This window comes from Tarenaya hassleriana, unplaced genomic scaffold, assembly GCF_000463585.1.
Source record: "Tarenaya hassleriana unplaced genomic scaffold, ASM46358v1 Cleome4, whole genome shotgun sequence".
Classification (NCBI taxonomy): domain Eukaryota; kingdom Viridiplantae; phylum Streptophyta; class Magnoliopsida; order Brassicales; family Cleomaceae; genus Tarenaya; species Tarenaya hassleriana.
In genome coordinates, this window is record NW_010966881.1 from 965,555 (window position 1) to 986,736 (window position 21,182).

At 38.3% G+C, this 21,182-nt stretch overlaps 6 protein-coding genes across 7 annotated transcripts; 2 read left to right on the plus strand and 4 right to left on the minus strand.

Moving 5' to 3' along the window:
* Positions 1–471: 471 nt before the first annotated feature.
* Positions 472–2,848, minus strand: LOC104823270. Its single transcript, XM_010554755.1, has 3 exons — positions 2,717–2,848; positions 1,700–1,847; positions 472–1,421 (listed from the first exon to the last, which is right to left on the minus strand). The coding sequence occupies exons 1-3, from the start codon at positions 2,747–2,749 to the stop codon at positions 859–861; spliced, it is 744 nt and encodes a 247-aa protein (XP_010553057.1). The 5' UTR covers positions 2,750–2,848; the 3' UTR covers positions 472–858.
* Positions 2,849–3,699: 851 nt separating this feature from the next.
* LOC104823272 (probable serine/threonine-protein kinase At5g41260) lies at positions 3,700–6,589 on the plus strand. The gene is made up of 10 exons (XM_010554757.1): positions 3,700–3,939; positions 4,031–4,251; positions 4,545–4,680; positions 4,887–5,020; positions 5,094–5,199; positions 5,351–5,436; positions 5,538–5,756; positions 5,838–6,008; positions 6,103–6,216; positions 6,347–6,589. Exons 1-10 carry the CDS (start codon positions 3,861–3,863, stop codon positions 6,575–6,577), a joined length of 1,497 nt encoding a protein of 498 aa, XP_010553059.1. The 5' UTR covers positions 3,700–3,860; the 3' UTR covers positions 6,578–6,589.
* Positions 6,586–7,672, minus strand: LOC104823271 (E3 ubiquitin-protein ligase MARCH8). Its single transcript, XM_010554756.1, has 2 exons — positions 7,038–7,672; positions 6,586–6,959 (listed from the first exon to the last, which is right to left on the minus strand). Exons 1-2 carry the CDS (start codon positions 7,358–7,360, stop codon positions 6,722–6,724), a joined length of 561 nt encoding a protein of 186 aa, XP_010553058.1. The 5' UTR covers positions 7,361–7,672; the 3' UTR covers positions 6,586–6,721.
* Positions 7,673–8,070: 398 nt separating this feature from the next.
* On the minus strand, positions 8,071–10,263 carry LOC104823273 (transcription factor MYB44). Its single transcript, XM_010554758.2, has 2 exons — positions 9,844–10,263; positions 8,071–8,941 (listed from the first exon to the last, which is right to left on the minus strand). Exons 1-2 carry the CDS (start codon positions 10,145–10,147, stop codon positions 8,136–8,138), a joined length of 1,110 nt encoding a protein of 369 aa, XP_010553060.1. The 5' UTR covers positions 10,148–10,263; the 3' UTR covers positions 8,071–8,135.
* Positions 10,264–15,446: 5,183 nt separating this feature from the next.
* LOC104823274 (laccase-7) lies at positions 15,447–18,865 on the plus strand. Of its 2 annotated transcripts, none has more exons than XM_010554759.1 (7): positions 15,447–15,604; positions 15,803–15,954; positions 16,412–16,656; positions 16,849–16,977; positions 17,248–17,744; positions 17,944–18,418; positions 18,587–18,865. In XM_010554759.1, exons 1-7 carry the CDS (start codon positions 15,512–15,514, stop codon positions 18,715–18,717), a joined length of 1,722 nt encoding a protein of 573 aa, XP_010553061.1. In that variant the 5' UTR covers positions 15,447–15,511; the 3' UTR covers positions 18,718–18,865. The 2 variants fall into 2 exon arrangements, with proteins under 2 accessions (XP_010553061.1, XP_010553062.1); XM_010554760.1 differs by having other exon boundaries at positions 17,248–17,578; positions 17,799–18,418.
* A 78-nt stretch (positions 18,866–18,943) lies between these two features.
* Positions 18,944–20,914, minus strand: LOC104823275. Its single transcript, XM_010554762.1, has 3 exons — positions 20,820–20,914; positions 20,382–20,708; positions 18,944–19,378 (listed from the first exon to the last, which is right to left on the minus strand). Exons 1-3 carry the CDS (start codon positions 20,884–20,886, stop codon positions 19,233–19,235), a joined length of 540 nt encoding a protein of 179 aa, XP_010553064.1. The 5' UTR covers positions 20,887–20,914; the 3' UTR covers positions 18,944–19,232.
* Positions 20,915–21,182: the final 268 nt, after the last annotated feature.

Consider the following 21,182-nt stretch of genomic DNA (forward strand, 5'->3'; position numbering starts at 1 on the left):
TCCCCCCCCCCCCCCAAAACCCCACGTGTATCTGTCGTTTCGGTAATATACAGAACCAGCTTTTTTTTTCTTCTTATGTCTTAACTTTTGTTCTGTTTGGTTCTTTCTTTTCAGTTATTAAAAAGCAATACGGCTAACATATATTTGATAACTAATCATCAATTTAGGTTTGATCGGAACATGAAGTAGTACACATTTAATTTACCTAAAATTTGTTAAAAAGGATGCCCACAATTTTGTATCATTAATACTACAAAATATAAATAATTCCATGGATCGCGACGAGTGATTTTCCAACCCTAATTATATTAGGTGACTCACCTACCAATATCAAAGGAGATATTATAACTAGATGATGCTAGCTGTGTTCTCGTGCTTCCAACCTCTACCCATTCATATATTTGATATATATTTTCTGTCTCGTTACACGAGAAACATGCATAATATGAAATGTCCTAAAACCATAATCCAGAGTCAGGACAATATGTGGAGACTATATAAAAATGGCTTTTGCTTATTGAATACATAGATAGATAGATAGATACCGAATAAAACCCCTTCGCTCTCCTTACAAGATCTACCTGAACGTACAAGGATACCGTCCGCCTGCTTGCCCGGCTAAGGGTACTGGTGCTCTGTCCTGCCCTGGTCCTCTCCTGCCATTGAACCACTACTCTTAGCCACACAAGTATGCTGGCGGGCCACATCCTTTGTCCACTGGACCCCGACGGGGAAAACATGCTCGGGATGCTCGCTCTAGGGTACAGTTCTATGGCAATCGGTAAGAAAGAAACACCATACTGTATCAGGATGTCACATAAGCTTCTCTCCTCTTTTTTTTTCTTCTGGTTTTCTTGATCATATATCGACAGGGGAGGCATGGTGAACGCATATAAACCATTTCCCATCGATCCTCTCGAACATATTAGTCACGAACTGAGCTCCCCAACTGTTACTCCCTTTTGTCTTGACGAATTCCATGCACGTAATATATCCTACGTCACCCCAGACATGAACCTGTACCTCTTTCAACTCTATGTCTAACGGAAAGTCATAGTTCATCCACACAACTTCCCAGCTTTCCATCACGTAATCGTATCCCATTATACCCTTAGCACCCGGGTGGACGCAGCATGCGTTTCCAGATTTCACCCACAACGACTGCATAGTGGCCAAATCCCCGTTTCTGAATGATTCATAGAACCGAGCATTCACTGATAGAACTGAGGCTTTGCTGTCTTCCTGAAGTGTTTTTAGTGTATCCCTTAGCTTAGCTGCCTTGGCATAGTTCTCTTCCTGTATTGCCATCTCAAGCTCCTGCTTCAATGTGTTCTCATCCAATGAAACGCTCTCGATGTCTGTGGTTTGGGGGTTGTCATCACTTTTCACTCGGCAAGGTTTCCATGATCTTAGACAAGTGCCTGCTCCATAGGATGATGTCCTCTATCATCAGAACTTGAGTTGAAAACACAGACAGAAAAGAGAATACGAAATTCCCTAATCCGACTGCCCAAAGACAAGATACTAGATAGATCATAGATGATTTCACTCTATATAACCGAATAAGAATAAGGTTAAGGCTAACAAAATGCAACTTTTGAACAGAGCACGATATACTCAACATAAAAAAAATGCTTGGAAGGAGATGATGCAGATTTATACCAACTTTCAAGACAAGCTTGTAATAGTAAGAACTCACGTGGTTTTAAGTTTTGCAGCTTGAGATGACCTGAAGCGAATTTGTTGCCGGCCAAAACCATATTACATTGGATCGGATTAGACCTAAGGAAATGAGGCTGCTTTCTTAGACCACTGAAGGTAGAAGTATTCCCCCTTGTACTTGGCCACTGTAAGGAAACCAAACTTAGAAAGAAAGAAAAACATAAGAGCAAAATGGACGAAGCGATTGTTAGAATGTATATTAGGTTTGGCTCCAGATTGGTTCAGTTTAGCTCGGTTTTACATTGTACAAACACTTGCACGTGATGATTCATTTGAATACAACACGGATTTTTTTTTTCTCAACTTCCATCTTTTGAATTATCCCTAGAATTTCAAAATGGTGTCAAGAGCAGAAATTTTATTCTGTGGCGAAAATCAAATCTGTTGAATTCAGAAAGAATTGAATCAAATCGACGATTGAACAGATGAAATCTACACAGAATAACTTTCTTCTCTGATACCATTTTGACATTCAAGAGAGAAATCATAAGTTGGAGAAAATTTTTGTGCTGCGTTCAAGTAATTCACCAATCACAAAATATTTGTAGTATGGAAACTAACCTAAACCCAAAACTAAACCGATATTGTAACAACAATAATCTGAATTCAGCAAGTTAAAGAAGGGAACTGACAAATCACACACAGAAGACCATAAAACAATGAGTTTCCAGGTTCCACCACCAAAAGGATTGAAAGCTTAACATTACCAATATGGACATCGTTTTCAGGGTTTCATCTTACTCTAAGACGACGACTTCAAGTGCAGCAGACAAAATAGAACTCCGAGCACGAATGAACATGGAATCATCCATCTCCGGAGACTCTTCTTGACAAAATAATAAAGCACAACAAAATCTAGATAGATATGCATGTAAACTACGAAAACAGATACATATATACATATAATGACACACATACCCGCGAGTATGTTAACATAAGCTTCAGAATCAAGAGAAACAAAGGAAAGATGACTGCGAGAGAAATCCCCACTCACTCTGCATGAAAACTCGGATACACGAAGCGCCATGGAAGCAGTGTTCCAATGCACGCAGCTATTACACGACAAAATGCGGGAATCTCCGGCTAGGGTTTGGAATCTCGATCAATCAAACAAAACAGGTCCTCTGCGCCTGAGAATCCAACCGTCTCTCATCCGAGATATATGAGCTTTGGGAAGATGGAATTATTGGGCTGGACTTTAGATTAAGTTTTAAAATGGGCTTTATTTTATATCTTTTAGGCCCATAAAAACTAAACTCTAAGCCCAATTATTTGATTCCATGGACCACGTGCACTCACTATATATAATATATGATGACTATATATACACGTGACGGTGCCCCTGACCAATGTCTTGGAAATTTTATTTTTATACATTGGCTTTTTTTTGGTAAATATTTTTATACATTGGTTGGTACTTTATTTTTCTAAAATTTGATTTATATACACTTTTGCGGATTTAATATAAGGAGAAATCCCAATATAATTCGTTACCAAAGACTAGATTAATATATAAACTTTAAAATTCTCAATAAACACAGGGAAATATTCCTAATTCCTAAATCGTGTACACTAACTCCCAAAACACACAACTAATATTCCATGTATTTTTCTGATTTAGTGTAAGAATAAGAAATAATCTATTCGAAAATTCAAAAATTATGTATTAATATAAGTTTTAATAACAAATTAGGCATGGCTTAATTTGACTCAATTGTATGTTATCTAACTTAATTTATTTGATAATATCAGAAACGAGCGGACCATTAAAGACAAGGAGGTAATATGACACGTGGCATATCAGTATCAGGAGCTGGTGGTTGTTCACTCTTGTCACTCAGACAGACATGCAATCAACGAACGATCCTTGGATTCGGTCTGAATGTTTTTTTTTTCCTGGTGGCGGGAGTTGTTCTTCGTCAAGCATTTTCAAAAGTTTCCATCTGAGGAAGAAACTACTTTCCCGGGAAACAAACACACGCCTGAATCAATACCGGGTTTCTCTTCTCTCTCTCCCGCGCTTTCTTTCACCATGGTTTTGGATCGCGGAGAGAATCGAAATTAGCCGTCCGATCGTGCGATTGATCTCTGCGTTTTCTTCGCCGTACGATCATCATTGACCTTCGTCTTTCCATTTGATGGGCTGCATCTGCTTCAAGCCCTGGCGCCCACCTTCACCTCCCCCGCCGGATTCCGTCACCATCCTCGACGATCCAGGTATCATCCGGTGGATTTTCCGTTCATTCGTTTTTTTTTTTGTGTGTGTAGTGTTTTCTGGTGAAAGAGATGATTGAGTCGTTTTCCATAGATTCCGGCGGAGTGGCTGTCGGAGAGTGTTGGCAGAGTTTCAGGGAGTTCAGCTTGGAGGAGTTGAGGATCGCCACCGGAGATTTCTCCGCCGGTAACATAGTGTCGGAACACAACGACAGAGTTCCCAACATTGTCTACAAAGGGAAACTCGACGACGGCCGTACAATCGCCGTCAAGCGGTTCCAGAGGCTTGCTTGGCCCGATCCTTTCGAATTCCTCGTTCGTCCCCTTCCCCTGTTTCATCTTATGTTTCCGTTTGATCTTCTACAATCGGGTTTGTCGAATTTCCCGGAATTCTACTGCCTTTGATCGATTCTTCTCATCGTTCGTAAACTCAGATGAGCTTCATGCCCAGTTTCTCATATTCTTTTCAGTGATTGTTGAAACTTGATCCACTCTTTCATTCTTGACTTGATTGTGGTATTGGTTAGGGTTCCACCCTGCTCTGTTGATGAGTTTCTTGAAATCTTCTAGCTTGATCTTATCCTTATTTGAATGTGATTGCCTATAAGGACGAAGCACAAGATGTGGGGAGGTTAGGGAGTGAGCATATGGCGAACTTAATCGGGTGTTGTCTAGAGGGCAACGAGAGGTTGCTTGTTGCAGAGTACATGCCCAATGGAACTCTTGCAAAGCATCTCTTCCACTGTAAGTCGTTCCCTTCAGACACGTTACGATGGTGCTCTTGTCCGAAATGGCTCTCTCTTTCTAAACGAATAAGGCATTCTCTTGTTTGCCTCTGTTCATGGATGACAATGTTACCATAAAGCTTCAAGGCTCTAAGATTAAGGAAATAGTTCCTTCTCTTTTGTCTGCGATTCTAATGGTTTGTTAAAACGTTGAAATGGTTTCAGGGGAGAAAAGACCGATGAAATGGGAAACAAGGTTAAGGGTAGCATTGCATACAGCCAAGGCCTTGGAGTATTGTATTGATAGGGGAATGGACTTGTACCACGATCTTAATGCCTACCGGATATTGTTTGATAAGGTAAAGATTCCATGCCCAGTGTATTGACTAACCCCAATTTGTATCGTTGAAGTGTCGAAAAATGCTCGGGCAGGTGGGGAATCCTAGGTTGTCTTGCTTTGGGCTCATGAGAAGTAGCCAAGCAGGGAAGAGCTATAGCTCGAACTTGGCATTTGCTCCTCCTGAATATCTTTGCTTAGGTACATGTTTATTGACACCCTTTTAGGTTATGACATGAGTTTGAGTTGTCCTGAACCAGGACAAATTAAAGCCGATGAACTTTTTATTTAAGACTTCTGTTCGGTATTCCAACTTATCATTGATAGAAGCCTCTCCGCATATCTCTTCCAGGTGCTGTGATGCCAGAGAGTGTCATTTTTAGCTTCGGGACAATACTACTCGATCTTATGAGCGGAAGACATATTCCTCCTTATCATGTAAGTTTCTTCTCTCGGATCAAAACGTCTTTTGAATCTCGAGATGTATATATATCATGATTATTCACACTTGTTTTCGGTTTGTCTGTATGCAATTTCAGGCGCTGGATTTGTTCAAAGGCAAAAACCTTTTGGTGCTAATGGATTCAGCTCTAGACGGTCGATTCTCCGATGAGGACAGGACAGAACTAATGCATTTAGCCTCCCGCTGTCTGAGGACTGAACCCGACGAGAGGCCTAGCATTAAGTTTCTCCTGACGACTCTTACGAGAATTCAGAAACGGGCTGAGTTAGGGTTTAATGCCAAATGGACCGCGCCTGTAAGCCATTCTCTGACCATGTTTTGCCCTTTTTGGGACATATCTGATGCAACATATTCCTTATCCAATGAGTAATGACAGTGTCCATCATACTACGGTGGCCTGCCCGAAAAGAACGGTGGGACTAAACTCGCGACTCAGCCGTTGTACTTGACGCCTTTTGGAGATGCATGTCGGAGAGTGGATCTCAGTTTAATACACGAACTTCTGGAGAAACTTGGTTATAGAGACGATGACGGGGCCGGTAACGAGGTACATACGCTTGTTCCAAAACATATTCCATTCAATGATTTTTTTTATCGGAATTCGAGGAATTGAGTGAATGATTTTTCTACGGGTAATGCAGCTTTCGTTCCAAATGTGGACGGGCCAAATGCAGGAGAATTTGGACTACAAGAGGCACGGAGACGCCGCTTTCCATGCCAAAGATTTCGAAACCGCCATTGAATTCTACACAGAGGTAATGATGTAATAACCCCAAATGTGTAAAAGTAGTAAACTTTCAAGCAAAATATCCAAAACCCATCACAAGCAAATCTTGGATTCATAAGACCCTTTTGAAAAAAAATATCCTGTGTTTCTTTATGCAGTTCTTGAACGGAGCGGCCGCTGAGTCAGTGACTGTGTTAGCGAGGAGGTGCCTATGTTACATGATGAACGATATGTTCCACGAGGCTTTAACCGACGCAATGAAAGCTCGGGTGGTATCTCCCCAATGGCCGATCTCTCTGTACTTGCAAGCGGCTTGTCTGCTCAAGCTCGGGATGGAATCCGAAGCTAAAGAAGCTCTTAGAAACGGTTCTGATCTTGAAACTCACTAAGCATTACACATATATACATATATATATGTGTGTGTATCGGGGTAGATATGTGTTTAACTTGTTTGGTTTTGTCTGAGAAACTCTCTGTATGTATAACCGGGTTTTCTTTGTTTTGAGTGATGATCATCATGTTGGGGAATAAGGTTACTGAGAAGGGAGGTTGAAATGAAAGAACCATGAGATGATAAAGGCAGATACCATACAGGTCAGTATGAAATTCAGGAACCTCTGTCCCCTCCAGAGTCTTCCGCCCTCTTCCTCCGAAGCAGCAGCAGCAGCTCTCTCTTCTTCTTCCTCCTCGCTCCCTACCGCCCCGTTCCCATGGCCGATCTCGTCAGTTATCGAGAAGTTCCGAGCTATGGAACGGCAAATCTCGCAAGTCCTGATGAGAGTGGAAGGATGGATCAAGTTTCAAGGAAAAGAAAAACGTTCTTGATTGTGAATTTCAATGGTCACTCACTTGTTGCCCTTGATCTTGAACCAGTGTTCAGCACAGCGCTTATGGACAAAACCCAGATCCTCCTTACAAGAACATCCCAATACCATGGGAGTTCCACACTCGTGGCTACTGCTCTCCAGACCCATGTGGCAAATCCTGCATTCTCTCTCACTGGGTTCAGTGTCCGAGTCCACAATCTCCGACTCGCCGCACAAGCTCCGTACTGCTGAGTGAAACTCCTCGTCGCACGAGCTGCCTTCTTCCTCGTCGCTTACATCACTCCTCGGCCGGCGGTCTCGGGTACCATTTTCCAAATCTACATGAGAGACTTCTAAAGACGACATTTTTCAGGAAACTAACACAGAGATCTCCTTAATACCCGAGATATTGCGTGTAGAGAGAGAAAGAGAAGACAAGAACTGAAACAATTAAGACAATATGATCGACGTCTGTGAACCAACAAAGGTCAAAAAGGACAGAACCCAGGAGTGTCAGGAGACAGAAACTATGTTTCAGAACAAGACAAGACGTGGAATACAAGTAAAATTGTAAGCTCGGATCAATCGAATCGGAAAGAAAACAGTAGAAAAAGAAAAGCCATGAGAGAGAGAGAGAGAGAGAGAGAATCCAAGTTCATCTATGAGTTGGGGGGTGGTGTGCTTTGTGTCGGGGACCAAGGTTGTTCCCTGATTCACGAACCGTAATGAGGATCCCCAGCCTTTGAGTTAATCAATACACTAATCCGCACGCTAAGTATCTTTTATTTTAAGTCATAAATGGTCGAATTATCACTTGTACTTTGGTCTTTGACTTTGGCCATTTGAGAACGTTGATTAGACCCTCGTTGTTCGAAAGTCAGCCAACAGACGGCTGTGATCTATTTTAGAGATTTGTTCGCGTGGCAGCGTATAGAACCTTCCCTTCCTCTTCTCTCTCTCCTCATGCTTATCTTTCACGCCACCATTAGCACACTATTTAATTTATTTTCCATTTTTCTTCGCCAATAATGAAATAAATCCAAATAATATCAACTGCATTAAAATAATAACAACAGTTAACGAGTGGAGATATTAATTAGGCATGAATATTTCTCTGTTATGATTGTTGGAAGAAATAAAACTACATGGACAGAACATTAGCCATTTCCTTCCCCCTGTCCGAGATTCCATGATGAATATCCACTTTGTTGTTCTGATAATGACCAAGATTTCGTCCTCGAGAGCCGCTCGGCCTTAGCCTACTCGCAGCGTCATCCATTACCCTTGCGCTGCTATTCTCCAATCCGCTCCTCAGCCAAGCCAGGCTGCTTATATCTGTGGCTATAGCCACCAGTTCGAAGCTTGGGCTCGTTTCTGGTTCCGAGTAATCCACGAATTCCGGACCCAAAACCGAGTTTCGAGGATAAGTATCGCCGAGATTGCTGCAACACCCTCGTCCACATTGTTGAGGCACGAACCGCTCGTTGTAAGCTCCTTCGAGTAATCTAAGAACTGGGTTGTCCTGTTTAGATTCTTCCATTTGATGCTGTCCAGACATAAGTGAAGAAGCGGTTTTGGATCCGTCCATGTGGTTGTAAACGTTGAAAGCACTCATACGAGCTACCGGACGGAAGAGAGTGGGAGGGTCTTGGCATTTTTCCTCGGACATTTCCATGGAGGTTGTCTCTTTAGGTGCAGTATGACAACCGCCGCCAGAAGATAAAGTTTCTTCAGATGAGGCTTTGGCCTCGTCAAAGACAGAATCTTCAGCCACGTTTTCGGTTCCCATCGTAGCCTTTTGAAGTTCCATGATGTATCTACGCCTTAGAGTAGAATTCCAGTGGTTCTTGATAGCATTATCTGTTCTACCCGGGAGAAGCTTTGCAATCACTGCCCATTTGTTTCCGTAAATAGTGTGCGCTTCAATTATCTTCCGGTCTTCCTCCCCTGCATTAACAGCAACAAAAAATAGAGACCTGATTTGGTTATATCCGATGGAAAACAATAAAAAGAAAGCATCATAACCAGTAAGTGAACATTGTTCATATGTAGTTTGGCCCGCAAAATAGCCCCGTAACTTCGGGAGAAGGGGTGCCTCCTCATTAGTCTGTCTTCAAATGCGGGAAGGTTACTTTCTATGTATATAGCCTGGAAGCCATTCTGATCGGCACGCCCTGGCACTTTCGGAAGAGTTCGGAAGAGAATGGCTTGAGCTCTTTAGCGTAATACAAATGGCTTGACATGCTACTGATTCGAAGATTAAAGTTGATTGCCACTATGCATATAACTTGAAAAAAAAAAACAAAATCACACACACTATGGAATCAATAGAAGTAGCAGGACAAGCAGAGTCTTCTTGTTCATGAAATAGAAAAGAAACACAGAAAGTAAATGGACACCATAACCAAATCTACGAGGAAACAGTATCTTCTGTTAAGATTTGGTAAGAGACCAGTAGTTTCTTATGCCATTGAGCTTCAAGACAAGAACAGCAGCTTCACCATTACTACTACAGAGTCAAAGCCATCCCCTTTCTTGAACTTTCATCAAATGCCCAGTATCAGAGATGGAAGATTTTTCGGTGGGATCAGTCCCAGTTCATAATTATACAAGCAACCCTAATGTTAATCTATCTTCAGTATCTTGAAGAGCGAAATTCACCTCAATTATTAGGGATTTTTGGGGGATCTAAGATCAAAACCCTAAATTCATCCATTCCGACCCTCGGATTCCCCAAAACATTCAAAATTTCAGAACGAAGATCACCAAAACACTTCACGTGCAAATCGAATCACGAACTGAAGGAAAAACAAAATCCAAGATTCAGTAAAGCGACACAGCAAACGTACCGGTGAACGAGTTACGTTTCACTGACGGATCGAGCTGATTACACCACCGGAGACGACAAGACTTTCCGGACCGACCAGGGATTCCACGAGCGATCAAGCTCCAGTTCCTCGGTCCGAACTTGCTCACGAGCTGACTCAGCACCGCGTCCTCCTCCGGCGACCACGGCCCCTTGACTCGCTCCTTCCCTCCACCACTCGCCCCCTCCCCGGAAAACGCCGCCATATCTTCTCCGGCGCCTGAATCCTCCACCTCTCCCGCCACCGTCCCCACCATCTCCGGCCGTCTCTCACAGGCTCCCTCCATTGCCTCCGTTCACCTACCGGACTTAACTGTTAGGTAATCAATGTCCTCGTTCGTTTGGTCGCGTGAAACACACGCGCTCTCGAATTAGATTCGTAGGGCGCGTCTCGGGAAGTTTTTGATAATTACTCTACTGCCCTCCATCCTTGAAGTACGTGTTTACCCTTGCACGCGATCTGCAATCTCCGCATTTTGACTTCCCTTCAGGGGTATTTATGTAAATAAAGAAAAACGATGTGTCCTTTTGTCCTTGGAGGTCTTTGATAACTTCGTGCAATGGCGGGAAATTTTGCCACTCGGGACATGGATTTAGACTTTAGTTATGCTAGTTTAGGCCCAATAGTATCAGACCTGGGCCGAAATATAGGCCCAATATTGTGTGGACGTAGTGACGTCTCGTCTACGTAATAAAACCACTCGAGCGTTATAAAATAAGACAAGTCATATCACTACACGATTAAATAACGAATATTTTCTATTAAATATATACATAATATATAAATATATTATCATTTTGAATAATAACTAAATTTAAATTTCCAATAAAATTTTTAAAAGGGTCCAAAATGGGTTTTTACATGTAAATAGCCTATCCATTCTTATAGTAAGTTTGACATCGCTGATTCCAAGCAAAACCCATAAAACGTGGCTTTTTTTAACATACGTATATATAAATGTATCATATGCTAATATCTTATTATTTGATAAAAATGCGAGTCAGTTACAAAGAAAAGAATTATTTGTATGGTATGGTCGTGTTTATACCATCTAAAGTCATAAGCCTCGGCATGCTATTTCATTCGCCAGACCAATTCAAGTTGAATCTTGTAATCAATATACACCTTTGTAACTATCCACGAAATTAGATCAATATTGGGAGTCAAAACTCTTAACTTGTTCTGCCGTGAAATTCTAAATCACAGTGGAATGTGGATTGACGACATTGGTCGAATTCGTTCTGGTTTCAAATATACGTATAACCAAGTCAAACATAATCTATGTGTGAGGTGGTATATGTATATGTATATGTATATGTATTAGTTGCGTATAGGAAGAAAGTGAAAAACGTGGTCAACTATTAAATTTTTATATCGTATAGAGACATAGTCGCCGGCGCCGCAATAATTAGTTGCAATTGGTTAAAGCTTTTTAAGGAGAAGATGAAGAAATCATCATCTTTGTTACTTGCAACTTCAATGGTGGGAAAACAAAAAGAATAATACATCAAGAGATTGCTTCTTACCCATACACACATCGAATATTTTTCATAATTATATATATATATATATATACATATATATATATACATATATATATATCAACATTATCTTTGAAAAGGTCGCTTCAAAGGAATTAGATTTTGAAAAATGTATCTTCATTCTTATTCCTTGATTTAATTATACCAAATTCAAAGCTTTGGTAATTGGCAGTTGAAATGTAGGATATATTTGGTGGATATTATAAATTACTTGGGATGAAGAAAACAGAGTTGTGCAAGTCTGTGGTTAGGTTGCAAATTAGGTCTCAGAAAACAAAATCAAGAATTGTTTTGTTGGTCAACAAATCGATATATGCCACATAAATTAAGTATAATTAAATTGTATGGAATACATAAAAAAAAATTATTATAAAATATCACAATATTTGATTATAATTCTGCATTTTTTGTTTGCTTTAGTTTACCGTAAATAAAATATACACTCATCCTCTTCAACGTGAATTATATTATATTGGAGTTAGTTTTTTTTTTCGAATTAATGGCGTAATTTTAGAAAAGCAACAAAAAAACAATTAAAATATTTTATTTTTATAATTTTTTGGACTTAATATTTATTTTGGATTCATATGTACACTTGATTTCAGGCTATAATTGCATGCACATTAATATTTTAAAACACGTTATAATTATGGAGTCCCACAACGCAATCATGATCATGGGCTATGGTAAAAATGGATTAATTAGTCCCAGAGAAATTCGGAGGTTTAGTACTTCATGCATGCATGCATGCATGCAGACAACGTTTCTTATGTATAACAATAGATGCCTAAGATTTTATAATGAGTTGATAGATAAATATTATACGTAGAATAGTCACGGATCGGATATCTTTTTAAAAAAAATATTTATAACTGTATCCAATCCACACAATATTTAATTTTATTACCTATATCCGATTCGTAGTTTTTGAATATTCATAACAAATGTGATGAATATTTGTAGATATTCGTATCTAACCTAAAATATGGTAAAGATAAAAAATATTTTTTCTTTTTTTTTCAATATATGTATCCGACCTAAAACATGAAAAATATTTACGAATTTTTGTATTCGTAATTTCGGATATTCGTAAAGACCGTATATTTTTTTTTTCCAAAACCACTTCATAAATATAAATTAATTATCAAAATATTTCTATATTAATAATATTATTAAAAAAAAGTACGATTCAGATCAGATAATTCAATTTTGATACCCCATCCGATCTGTACTCGATAAATATTTTGAAAATAATATGTGTATTCGATTCATGAATTTCGGATATCTAAATTTTTTATTCCGATACAAATCGAATAACGGATCCATTTGACTTATTTGGATGCACTCGTGTCCGTACCATTTAGTAGCGATTTGATATTCCGTACCATGCAGTCTCTTTATGAGATTTTAACTTGTATTCTTAAGATGCGAAAACCAATTCCTTTGGAAATAAAATAAATAAATGTGTTGGTCCGAAGATTAACGGCCCGACAATTTGATAATTTAGATGCGTGCGGATCGCTTTGTATTAAATAATTAAAATTGACCAAGAAAGTAGACTTGGCTATTGCCTAAACACATCGTATGATGATATATTACATTTTAATATATAGATATATATATAGTTATTGTCATAAAGATATTTAATCAATCAAAGCACACACACACACACACATATATATATATATATAATAACATTTTTTATATAACAATCCAATAAAAAAATATTTCGAAATTATTCAACTAGATATCTCATATCATATGTATCTGTCTCTCTATTACAACTAATGGTTACCATGACAATTAAATAAGAAAAGAGAATCAAGTCGCTGGAAATTAACAGTTGTCTGTCTACATCTGATATTAAAATATAACTAATAATATACTATTTACTGAAAAAATATTATATATTTTATTCTATTATTCATGCCTTCCTTAACCAAGTTTATCATTATATACACATAGATGCAAACAGAAGTAGACCATTTCTATACACGTAACGTACCGAATCTAAACCCTTGTTTATTTATTATGAATAAGTAAAAGTATTACCAATATTCTGCAAATTAATTAAAGAGTAACTTTTAATTATTTATTTATTTATTTATTTATTTATTTATTTATTTATTTATTATTATTATTATTATTATTATTATTATTATTATTATTATTATTATTATTATTATTATTATTATTATTATTATTATTATTATTATTATTATTATTATTATTATTATTATTATTATTATTATTATTATTATTATTATTATTATTATTTGTCTTGGCTGTTTTGTAATTAACACAATTTTTGGAAGGCTTGTGCCGAGAGTGCGTCTCATGTATTGTTTTGCATTTTCTAGATGTTATATTATTTTATTTCCTTCACTGATGGAATGTTATATTACTAACCATTAGATGTTTCAGAATTGTCGAATTATCTGTATCCATTTGGTCTAATATCCGACCACGTGCTTAATAATTTCTAGCATAGGTTTTTTATGTCGCACCAAATTAATGAAGCAGTTCCATCAGAATATAGATATGATAGTCATGTTATATATAAATCTAAATTTTTATTGATTTGGTAGTTGATATCTCCTGATTTAAGAACAAAATAAGTTTTGTTTTTTCGAATAGTTGGGGTATAATTGCACTATCAATTATCCCTCAATAATATATATTTGAATTTGTTAATGAAAAATCCATAACCCAAAAGTTGAAGTAAGTTTCCGACTCCGAGGACATTATAATCGAGTAATATACAAAGGACGTGAGTATATCGTATATACAATGCATATCTTATAATATATTATTACAAATTCAAATTGTCTGCATAGACTAAGAATGTCGTACGAGTGACCAAGTAAAACCGTTGATAATCATATATACTATAATGTTGCTGATACGAACACGGTTTTGATTTTGGACCTTAGTCCTATCCTCCAATTCACCAAAAAAAAAATCAAAGAAATATTGGAGTTAATATAATACACACGTTATATATATATATGTATGTATGTATGTATGCATACCAAAACTTATCGTTTTCCTTAAAATATTGTAAGCCAAAAAAATTCATTTAAAGTATTTGCAAAACTTTATAAACGTGAGTAATTTATACAATTAAAAATGAACTTTCTCATAATTACATATCGTGAGTCATTTTAAAATTGTATAGATCCTATGTGGAGAGTTGTCACGGAATTGTCAATTGCAATGGTTTTTTTTTTTTTTTTTTGTATGATGCAATGAATTATTTTTGCAACAAAAAAAAAAGAAGAAGAAAACATAGGTTTGAACATATCGTTATAATACAAAATTCAAATAAAAAGATATGGTAAGCAAAGATTCGTATGACTTTGTCATAGGAACATAGTTTCATACAAATGCGTGTACACAGATCTCTTTGTCATATGTATGTATATATATATATATATGTATGGTATATTTTCGTAAACATTGAAAATATATATTGTATTAAGATTGCAAGAGAGAAAAATGTCAACGGTTTTAAATATCACATATTACCTAATAATATATCTATATGTATATGCTGCCAGTTAACGGACAGCCAACGTATTATTTTCATTATGAAATGTCAAACTAGTTGCAATTAACCATACGTTTTACGTCCGAACTTATATTTTTATGTTTCACGTAATTAGTCTCAATTTCAAAGGTAAAAGGTATGTAATCGCACAACATAAAATCATGTGGAGTAAAAGTAATTGAATATTCTTTACAAAAAAAAGAGAGTAATTAATTGAATATTAATTTTGAAAGAAGATAAAAAATTTATTTATGAATTATAACACGCGTGTAGAAAAATGAAGAATATATTCTAATATCTATGGTTATTATGATTATAACATAAGCACAAAAATCCAAATTTAAAATTTTCATGCAGAAAATCAAATTCATCGGGCAATGAATGTGTATAATACAAAGTCGTGGTCGTTCATCCTTATCGTATCTTTTGCACTTTACACTTCTATAAATAATAATCACAACCAACATTCTCTTTGCATCATCCCAACCTATAACGTCTCTCTCTCTCTCTCTCTCTCTCTCTCTCTCTCTCTCTCTCCCCCTCTCTCAGTGTAATTATAATGGAGGGTCTTAAGCTTTCTCTAGCATGGATTCTTCTTCTTCTCGCTGCTTCTTCAATGGCTTCCGCAGCTATTGTCGAACACACCTTCCATGTAACCAACATTTCCCAGCTTGATTCTTCCTTCTGAAAACATTAATAATATGTTTGTGCGCATATATATATATATATATATGTTTCTTCGTCTGTCTCCATAAGTATTCATGAATATAAACAGGCCATGCAAACACATGTAGGTACTAATAAGCAAACCCTATCTAACGGCGTGAGAGATGTCACGGTTATATCGCAGGTGAAAAATTTAACGGTAAGCCGGCTGTGCAAGAGGCAGGTGATAACGGCCGTTAACGGAAGCCTTCCGGGGCCGACGCTTCTCGTCCGGGAAGGTGACACGCTCGTTGTCCACGTTGTCAACCAATCCCCTCACAACATCACCATTCACTGGTAACAGCAATAATCATTTCATTAATTGTGGTGATTACTTCCTCATTTGATTAATTAACGACCGAATTAAATATTCTCTCTTTACTACACGCGACCTTTTACCATCCCCATTTTCCCTGCCTCTTAATCGCTTACCTCCATATGTTCATTTTTATAGATTTTGACCACCCACCAGCGAATTACGTAGGAAACTAAATCAATTTAACATACCAAAGCATTTAATTAAAAACATTCTAAATCATGACAATTTTCACCCAAAAACATGGAGAGATAGGAAAACGAAATGTATAGTTTGTGATTTACTTAATGCATCGTTTTTCTAATTCGTATACGGGAACCGCCATTATTTGAATTCATGAACACACGTACTTTCATTCAAGAAAATAACATAATATATTGATTCATTATAGAAAAAGTAAATAAAATAAAGTATTGTATACGTGTGTGGGGCGGCTAGGCACGGGATATTTCAGCGAATGAGCCAGTGGTCAGATGGGCCGAGCATGATAACGCAGTGTCCGATACAGCCTGGTCAAAAGTATACGTACAGGTTCACCGTCACGGGCCAGGAAGGTACGCTCTGGTGGCACGCTCATGCGTCTTTCCTACGAGCCACCGTCTACGGAGCCCTCGTCATCCGTCCTAGGGATGGCCACTCTTACCCTTTCCCCAAACCCGACAAGGAAATTCCCATCTTACTCGGTACGTATAATAAACGAAAACTATCAACATTTTACATAAAATTTTTTTACCACCCTTTGTTAATAATAGTAAGTCGGTAACCTCAAGTCAGTGTATTTTTTACAAGTTTTAAACAAAGTTTTTTTTTTTTTTATATTGGTGATTACCCAGTGCGGGGTGTTTTAATCCTTTATTGTATACGTGTGACTACAGGGGAATGGTGGAATGCGGATGTGGTCGAGCTCGAGAATATAGCGGTGGCTACAGGTGTTCCTCCGAACAATTCCGACGCTTACACGATCAATGGCTTGCCCGGAGACCTATACCCTTGCTCCAAAGACAGTAAGTAAATAATGATGTTAGTGTTTATTTACAGAAAGTTTATTGTAACGACGAGTTTAGAGAATTTACGATTTAGATAATCGTGATTCAAATACTATACAGGTTACAACGCAAATGAGTTATATGTGATATTTACACAGTAAATAAAACCAGTTTTCTTTATGAAAGTCGATTTTTAATGTGTATCTAAAATTTTGTAATTATATATATATAATATAAGTCTTTACTTTCTCGTGTAAATATAATGGAAACATTTTGTGTTTGGTGCAGGAATGTTTAGCCTAAGAGTGGTGAAAGGGAAGAGATACTTGCTACGCATCATAAACGCAGCGATGAATATCCAGATGTTCTTCAAGATAGCCAATCACAAGCTGACAGTTGTCACGGTGGATGCCGTCTACACAAACCCTTACGTCACCGACGTCATCGTGATCGCGCCTGGTCAGACCGTTGACGCCATCCTCCTGGCCGACCAATCCGTCGGGTCTTACTACATGGCGGCTCGAGCCTACAACAGCGCTCCCGCCGTCCCTTTCCCCAACACCACCACACGTGCCGTCCTCCACTACTCCGGCGGCGCGTCTACTTCCACGCGCAGCCGCGGCCGCGGCCGCGTCCTCATGCCTAGGCTTCCCTCCTTCTTTGACACCCCCACGGCTCACAGATTCTACTCGAACCTCACGAGCCACGTGGGCGCTCGTCACTGGGTCCCAGTGCCACGCCACGTGGACGAGGAGATGCTCGTGACGGTTGGGCTCGGGCTCGAGGCATGCACGGACAACGCCACGTCCCCCCGCCCGCGGCCGCGGCCGCGTCCTCATGCCTAGGCTTCCCTCCTTCTTTGACCCCCCCACGGCTCACAGATTCTACTCGAACCTCACGAGCCACGTGGGCGCTCGTCACTGGGTCCCAGTGCCACGCCACGTGGACGAGGAGATGCTCGTGACGGTTGGGCTCGGGCTCGAGGCATGCACGGACAACGCCACGTGTCCAAACGGTCCGAAATTCTCGGCGTCGATGAACAACCACTCGTTCGTATTGCCGACGACTTTATCGGTGATGCAGGCGGCGTTCTACCGCGTCGGCCGCGTTTTCACGGCGGATTTTCCGGATCAACCTCCGGTGAAGTTCGATTACACGAATCCGAACATAACACAACTGAATCCGCCATTGTTGTTCGCTCCGAAGAAGACAAGCGTGAAGGTACTGAGATTCAACGCGACGGTGGAGATGGTTCTTCAGAACACGGCGCTTGTTGCGGCGGAGTCTCATCCGATGCACCTTCACGGCTTCAATTTCCACGTCCTGGGTCAAGGGTTCGGGAACTACGACCCGAACCGGGACCGGAAAAACCTAAATTTCTTCGACCCACAATTCCGCAATACCCTCGCTGTACCGGTTGGAGGATGGGCCGTGATCCGGTTTACAGCTGACAACCCCGGTAAGTAAATTTTAATCAACATGTACAGTAGCCATAGTCTGAAATGAAAAACATTGCGTATTCCATTAGGGTTTGAATTGGTTTCATAAAATTTAATTCGATTGAAACGGTAAGAAAATGAATTTCGGTTCGGTTCGATAGAATTAACTGATATGGTTTTATGAGCAGGAGCATGGGTGATGCACTGCCACATCGACGTCCACTTGCCATTCGGGTTAGGGATGGTTTTCTTGGTCGAGAACGGTCCGACGCCATCGACCATGCTTCCGCCCCCGCCTCCGGATCTACCCCAATGCTAAACCGGAGTGGCATTTTCGTAAAACCAACAAAAGAAAAATTGACATCATAGTATTATTATTTTTTTGTCAAGTCATTCGTTTTATTTTTGGTTTGTCCCAATAATTGTCCACTGGAATTGGATAGAATCATAGAAGCAAGGTTTGTTCATTGTCCTAGAAGAAAAAAAAAAGTATCAATATATAGGCATTCAAAAAGAGCCCAACTCATAAGTCCGCATAAATAATTATTTTTGCTATTAAAAGTAATTAACATTGACTGACCATTATAACGAATTTAATATATCTCACATAAATTATAATCATATTTTGAGCCCCTAACCATGGTTAGAGATGCATTGTATGTTCGGTTCAGAAATTATTTTCTTCATTTAATAACCAAACCACTGGAACAAATATATTTCCGGACTTTATTGAATCCAATATAAAGATCCATCAAAATATGTCGTCCATCGTTTACGTTGTTGTGGGGTTAAATAATTTAAATTTGAAATGGAAAAACCCTAGATTTTTATGTTTCACGTAGAGGCAGGTGAAGGGGATGGGGCTCCACTAAATTCCTCCGACGTTAGCATGTCGGAAACAAGACCAGAACTTAGGATCTCGACCATCGTACGGTGGGGATTGGCTCGTCTCGCGGCACACACATCCGGCAAAAATGCACCTGCCCGCATCGGATCCATTTAATAGATTATTAGAAAATTACATATAATTTATACAATTAGATAATCCTATAAATATCGCTAAACTTTGCCAAATATATCGTATAAAATATTGTGTTTTTTTTATCAAAAAAATATTGTGTTTTTTTCAATCAATTAATCCGTGAACATTTCGATAGTGTCAGAAAAATTAGGGTTCTATTATTTAAAAACTGAATCGAATCCGACCGATTTATATGAGAACCAAATCAAACCGATTAAAATTAAATAACTATTTAGTTATAAATTTTTGAAATCTAAAATAATTGAATTCGAATTAATCTTAACCCAATAAACTGACATAACATTTTGTCTATCCATACATTACCAGTTATAATACAATATATATTATATCTGATTAGAGAAATTAGTATAATAAAAATATTATAACTATGATATATAATAAAGTGAGATCTTAAAAAAAAAATCAACGATGTTCCAAAATTTGTTTCATTAAATATTATAATTATAACATAGGGCCAAACCGAATTATTAATTCATTATAGTTTTAATTAGATATAATCGGACCAAAACGAATCGATTAAAATCAAATAACCGTTTGATTATAAATTTTTAAAATCTCAAATAATCGAACCCAAATTAATCATAACACCGAACCAAATCGTTCACCCACCGCTAACAAAAATCATGTATTTTTCACATTCTCCTAAATTGGTTATGAATTGAGATCCATTTCGATTGAAATTCACCCAATACAAAATTAAGCTCGGATTTTGATATAAAACTGAGATGTGACACAAGTTTTCTTGTAGACATTAAAAACGGATTTTGAATTCGACAGGTAACCAATTTGAGAAAATTTGAAAAGTATAGAATTTTGTATGCTACAATAGGAAAGTTCATGAATTAATTGACCGGAAAAATAGTCTTTTATATGACGCAAATATTTGGTAAAATTCAGTGTTTTGCATATTATTAACACACGACATTTATCGTAACTTTTACCTTCTCCGGCGGCGAGGTTGAAATAGAGATCGACGATGTTAGGACAATTATCGAAACATTCCGGCGAGCAGAGCTTGGCCGTGAAGTCCGGGTCGAGGAGGCCATCGGAGGAAATTCCGACCGATCTCCGATCCACTCCGCACGCGTGAACACACGCGTCGCTCTCGACATAATTGGTCATTCTACCGACCTCGATCTCCGACGTCCGACACCGGAAATCTACCCCCCCGGCGAATCTCGCCTCCGTCTCTAACAGACATCTCTTTCCGGCGCCGGAGATAGAGAACGCGCATATGTCCTCCGGCAGATCCTCGCATATAATGTTAGCTACAAAGATCGAACACGTACGTGTTGATTATTGCAACCATATATACATATATATATATATATATATATAAAAATTAAATGATACATACATGAACGATTCAATGTACTTACCGTGAGATGGATCGAATGAGTAAAAAGAGATCAAGACCATTAAAGATGTTCTGAAAATAGAAACCATTTTTTTGTTTTTTTGTTTTTTTTTTTAAATAAGTACGTGTGATTTGGGAGAAAGTGTGTTGCTAGAGGCTTATTATATATAGATGGGCATTCATAACAAAAATAAAAACAAAAGGTCCGTGGAAATTGCCACGAGCGTTGCCATTTACTATTATTAAACCTGCCGGATTAAAAGCTTTATTTTTTTTTAAATTTTTTTATTTGCTTATATATGCCTCTTCATATTTTACTTGGCTTAGATTTGTCGATTTTTAACTTACCTATTTGATAATTTCGCAGTCCATTTACTATAGCAAT

Bases quoted from the DNA above. Each gene is read 5' to 3' on its own strand.
- LOC104823270 (XM_010554755.1), bottom strand. From the start codon at position 2,749: ATGGCGCTTCGTGTATCCGAGTTTTCATGCAGA. The intron at 1,848-2,716 runs GTGAGTGGGGAT...GTTTCCTTACAG, and splicing joins TATCCGAGTTTTCATGCAGA to TGGCCAAGTACAAGGGGGAA. The intron at 1,422-1,699 runs GTGAGTTCTTAC...CCTATGGAGCAG, and splicing joins GCTGCAAAACTTAAAACCAC to GCACTTGTCTAAGATCATGG.
- LOC104823272 (XM_010554757.1), top strand. From the start codon at position 3,861: ATGGGCTGCATCTGCTTCAAGCCCTGGCGCCCACCTTCACCTCCCCCG. The intron at 3,940-4,030 runs GTATCATCCGGT...CGTTTTCCATAG, and splicing joins CACCATCCTCGACGATCCAG to ATTCCGGCGGAGTGGCTGTC. The intron at 4,681-4,886 runs GTAAGTCGTTCC...AAATGGTTTCAG, and splicing joins TGCAAAGCATCTCTTCCACT to GGGAGAAAAGACCGATGAAA.
- LOC104823271 (XM_010554756.1), bottom strand. From the start codon at position 7,360: ATGTCGTCTTTAGAAGTCTCTCATGTAGATTTGGAAAATGGTACCCGA. The intron at 6,960-7,037 runs GTGAGTGACCAT...CACTCTCATCAG, and splicing joins TTCAAGATCAAGGGCAACAA to GACTTGCGAGATTTGCCGTT.
- LOC104823273 (XM_010554758.2), bottom strand. From the start codon at position 10,147: ATGGAGGGAGCCTGTGAGAGACGGCCGGAGATGGTGGGGACGGTGGCG. The intron at 8,942-9,843 runs GTACGTTTGCTG...CTGTTAATGCAG, and splicing joins GAAACGTAACTCGTTCACCG to GGGAGGAAGACCGGAAGATA.
- LOC104823274 (XM_010554759.1), top strand. From the start codon at position 15,512: ATGGAGGGTCTTAAGCTTTCTCTAGCATGGATTCTTCTTCTTCTCGCT. The intron at 15,955-16,411 runs GTAACAGCAATA...TGGGGCGGCTAG, and splicing joins CACAACATCACCATTCACTG to GCACGGGATATTTCAGCGAA. The intron at 16,657-16,848 runs GTACGTATAATA...GTGTGACTACAG, and splicing joins GGAAATTCCCATCTTACTCG to GGGAATGGTGGAATGCGGAT.
- LOC104823275 (XM_010554762.1), bottom strand. From the start codon at position 20,886: ATGGTTTCTATTTTCAGAACATCTTTAATGGTCTTGATCTCTTTTTAC. The intron at 20,709-20,819 runs GTAAGTACATTG...CGATCTTTGTAG, and splicing joins CTCATTCGATCCATCTCACG to CTAACATTATATGCGAGGAT. The intron at 19,379-20,381 runs GTAAAAGTTACG...CGATGCGGGCAG, and splicing joins CAACCTCGCCGCCGGAGAAG to GTGCATTTTTGCCGGATGTG.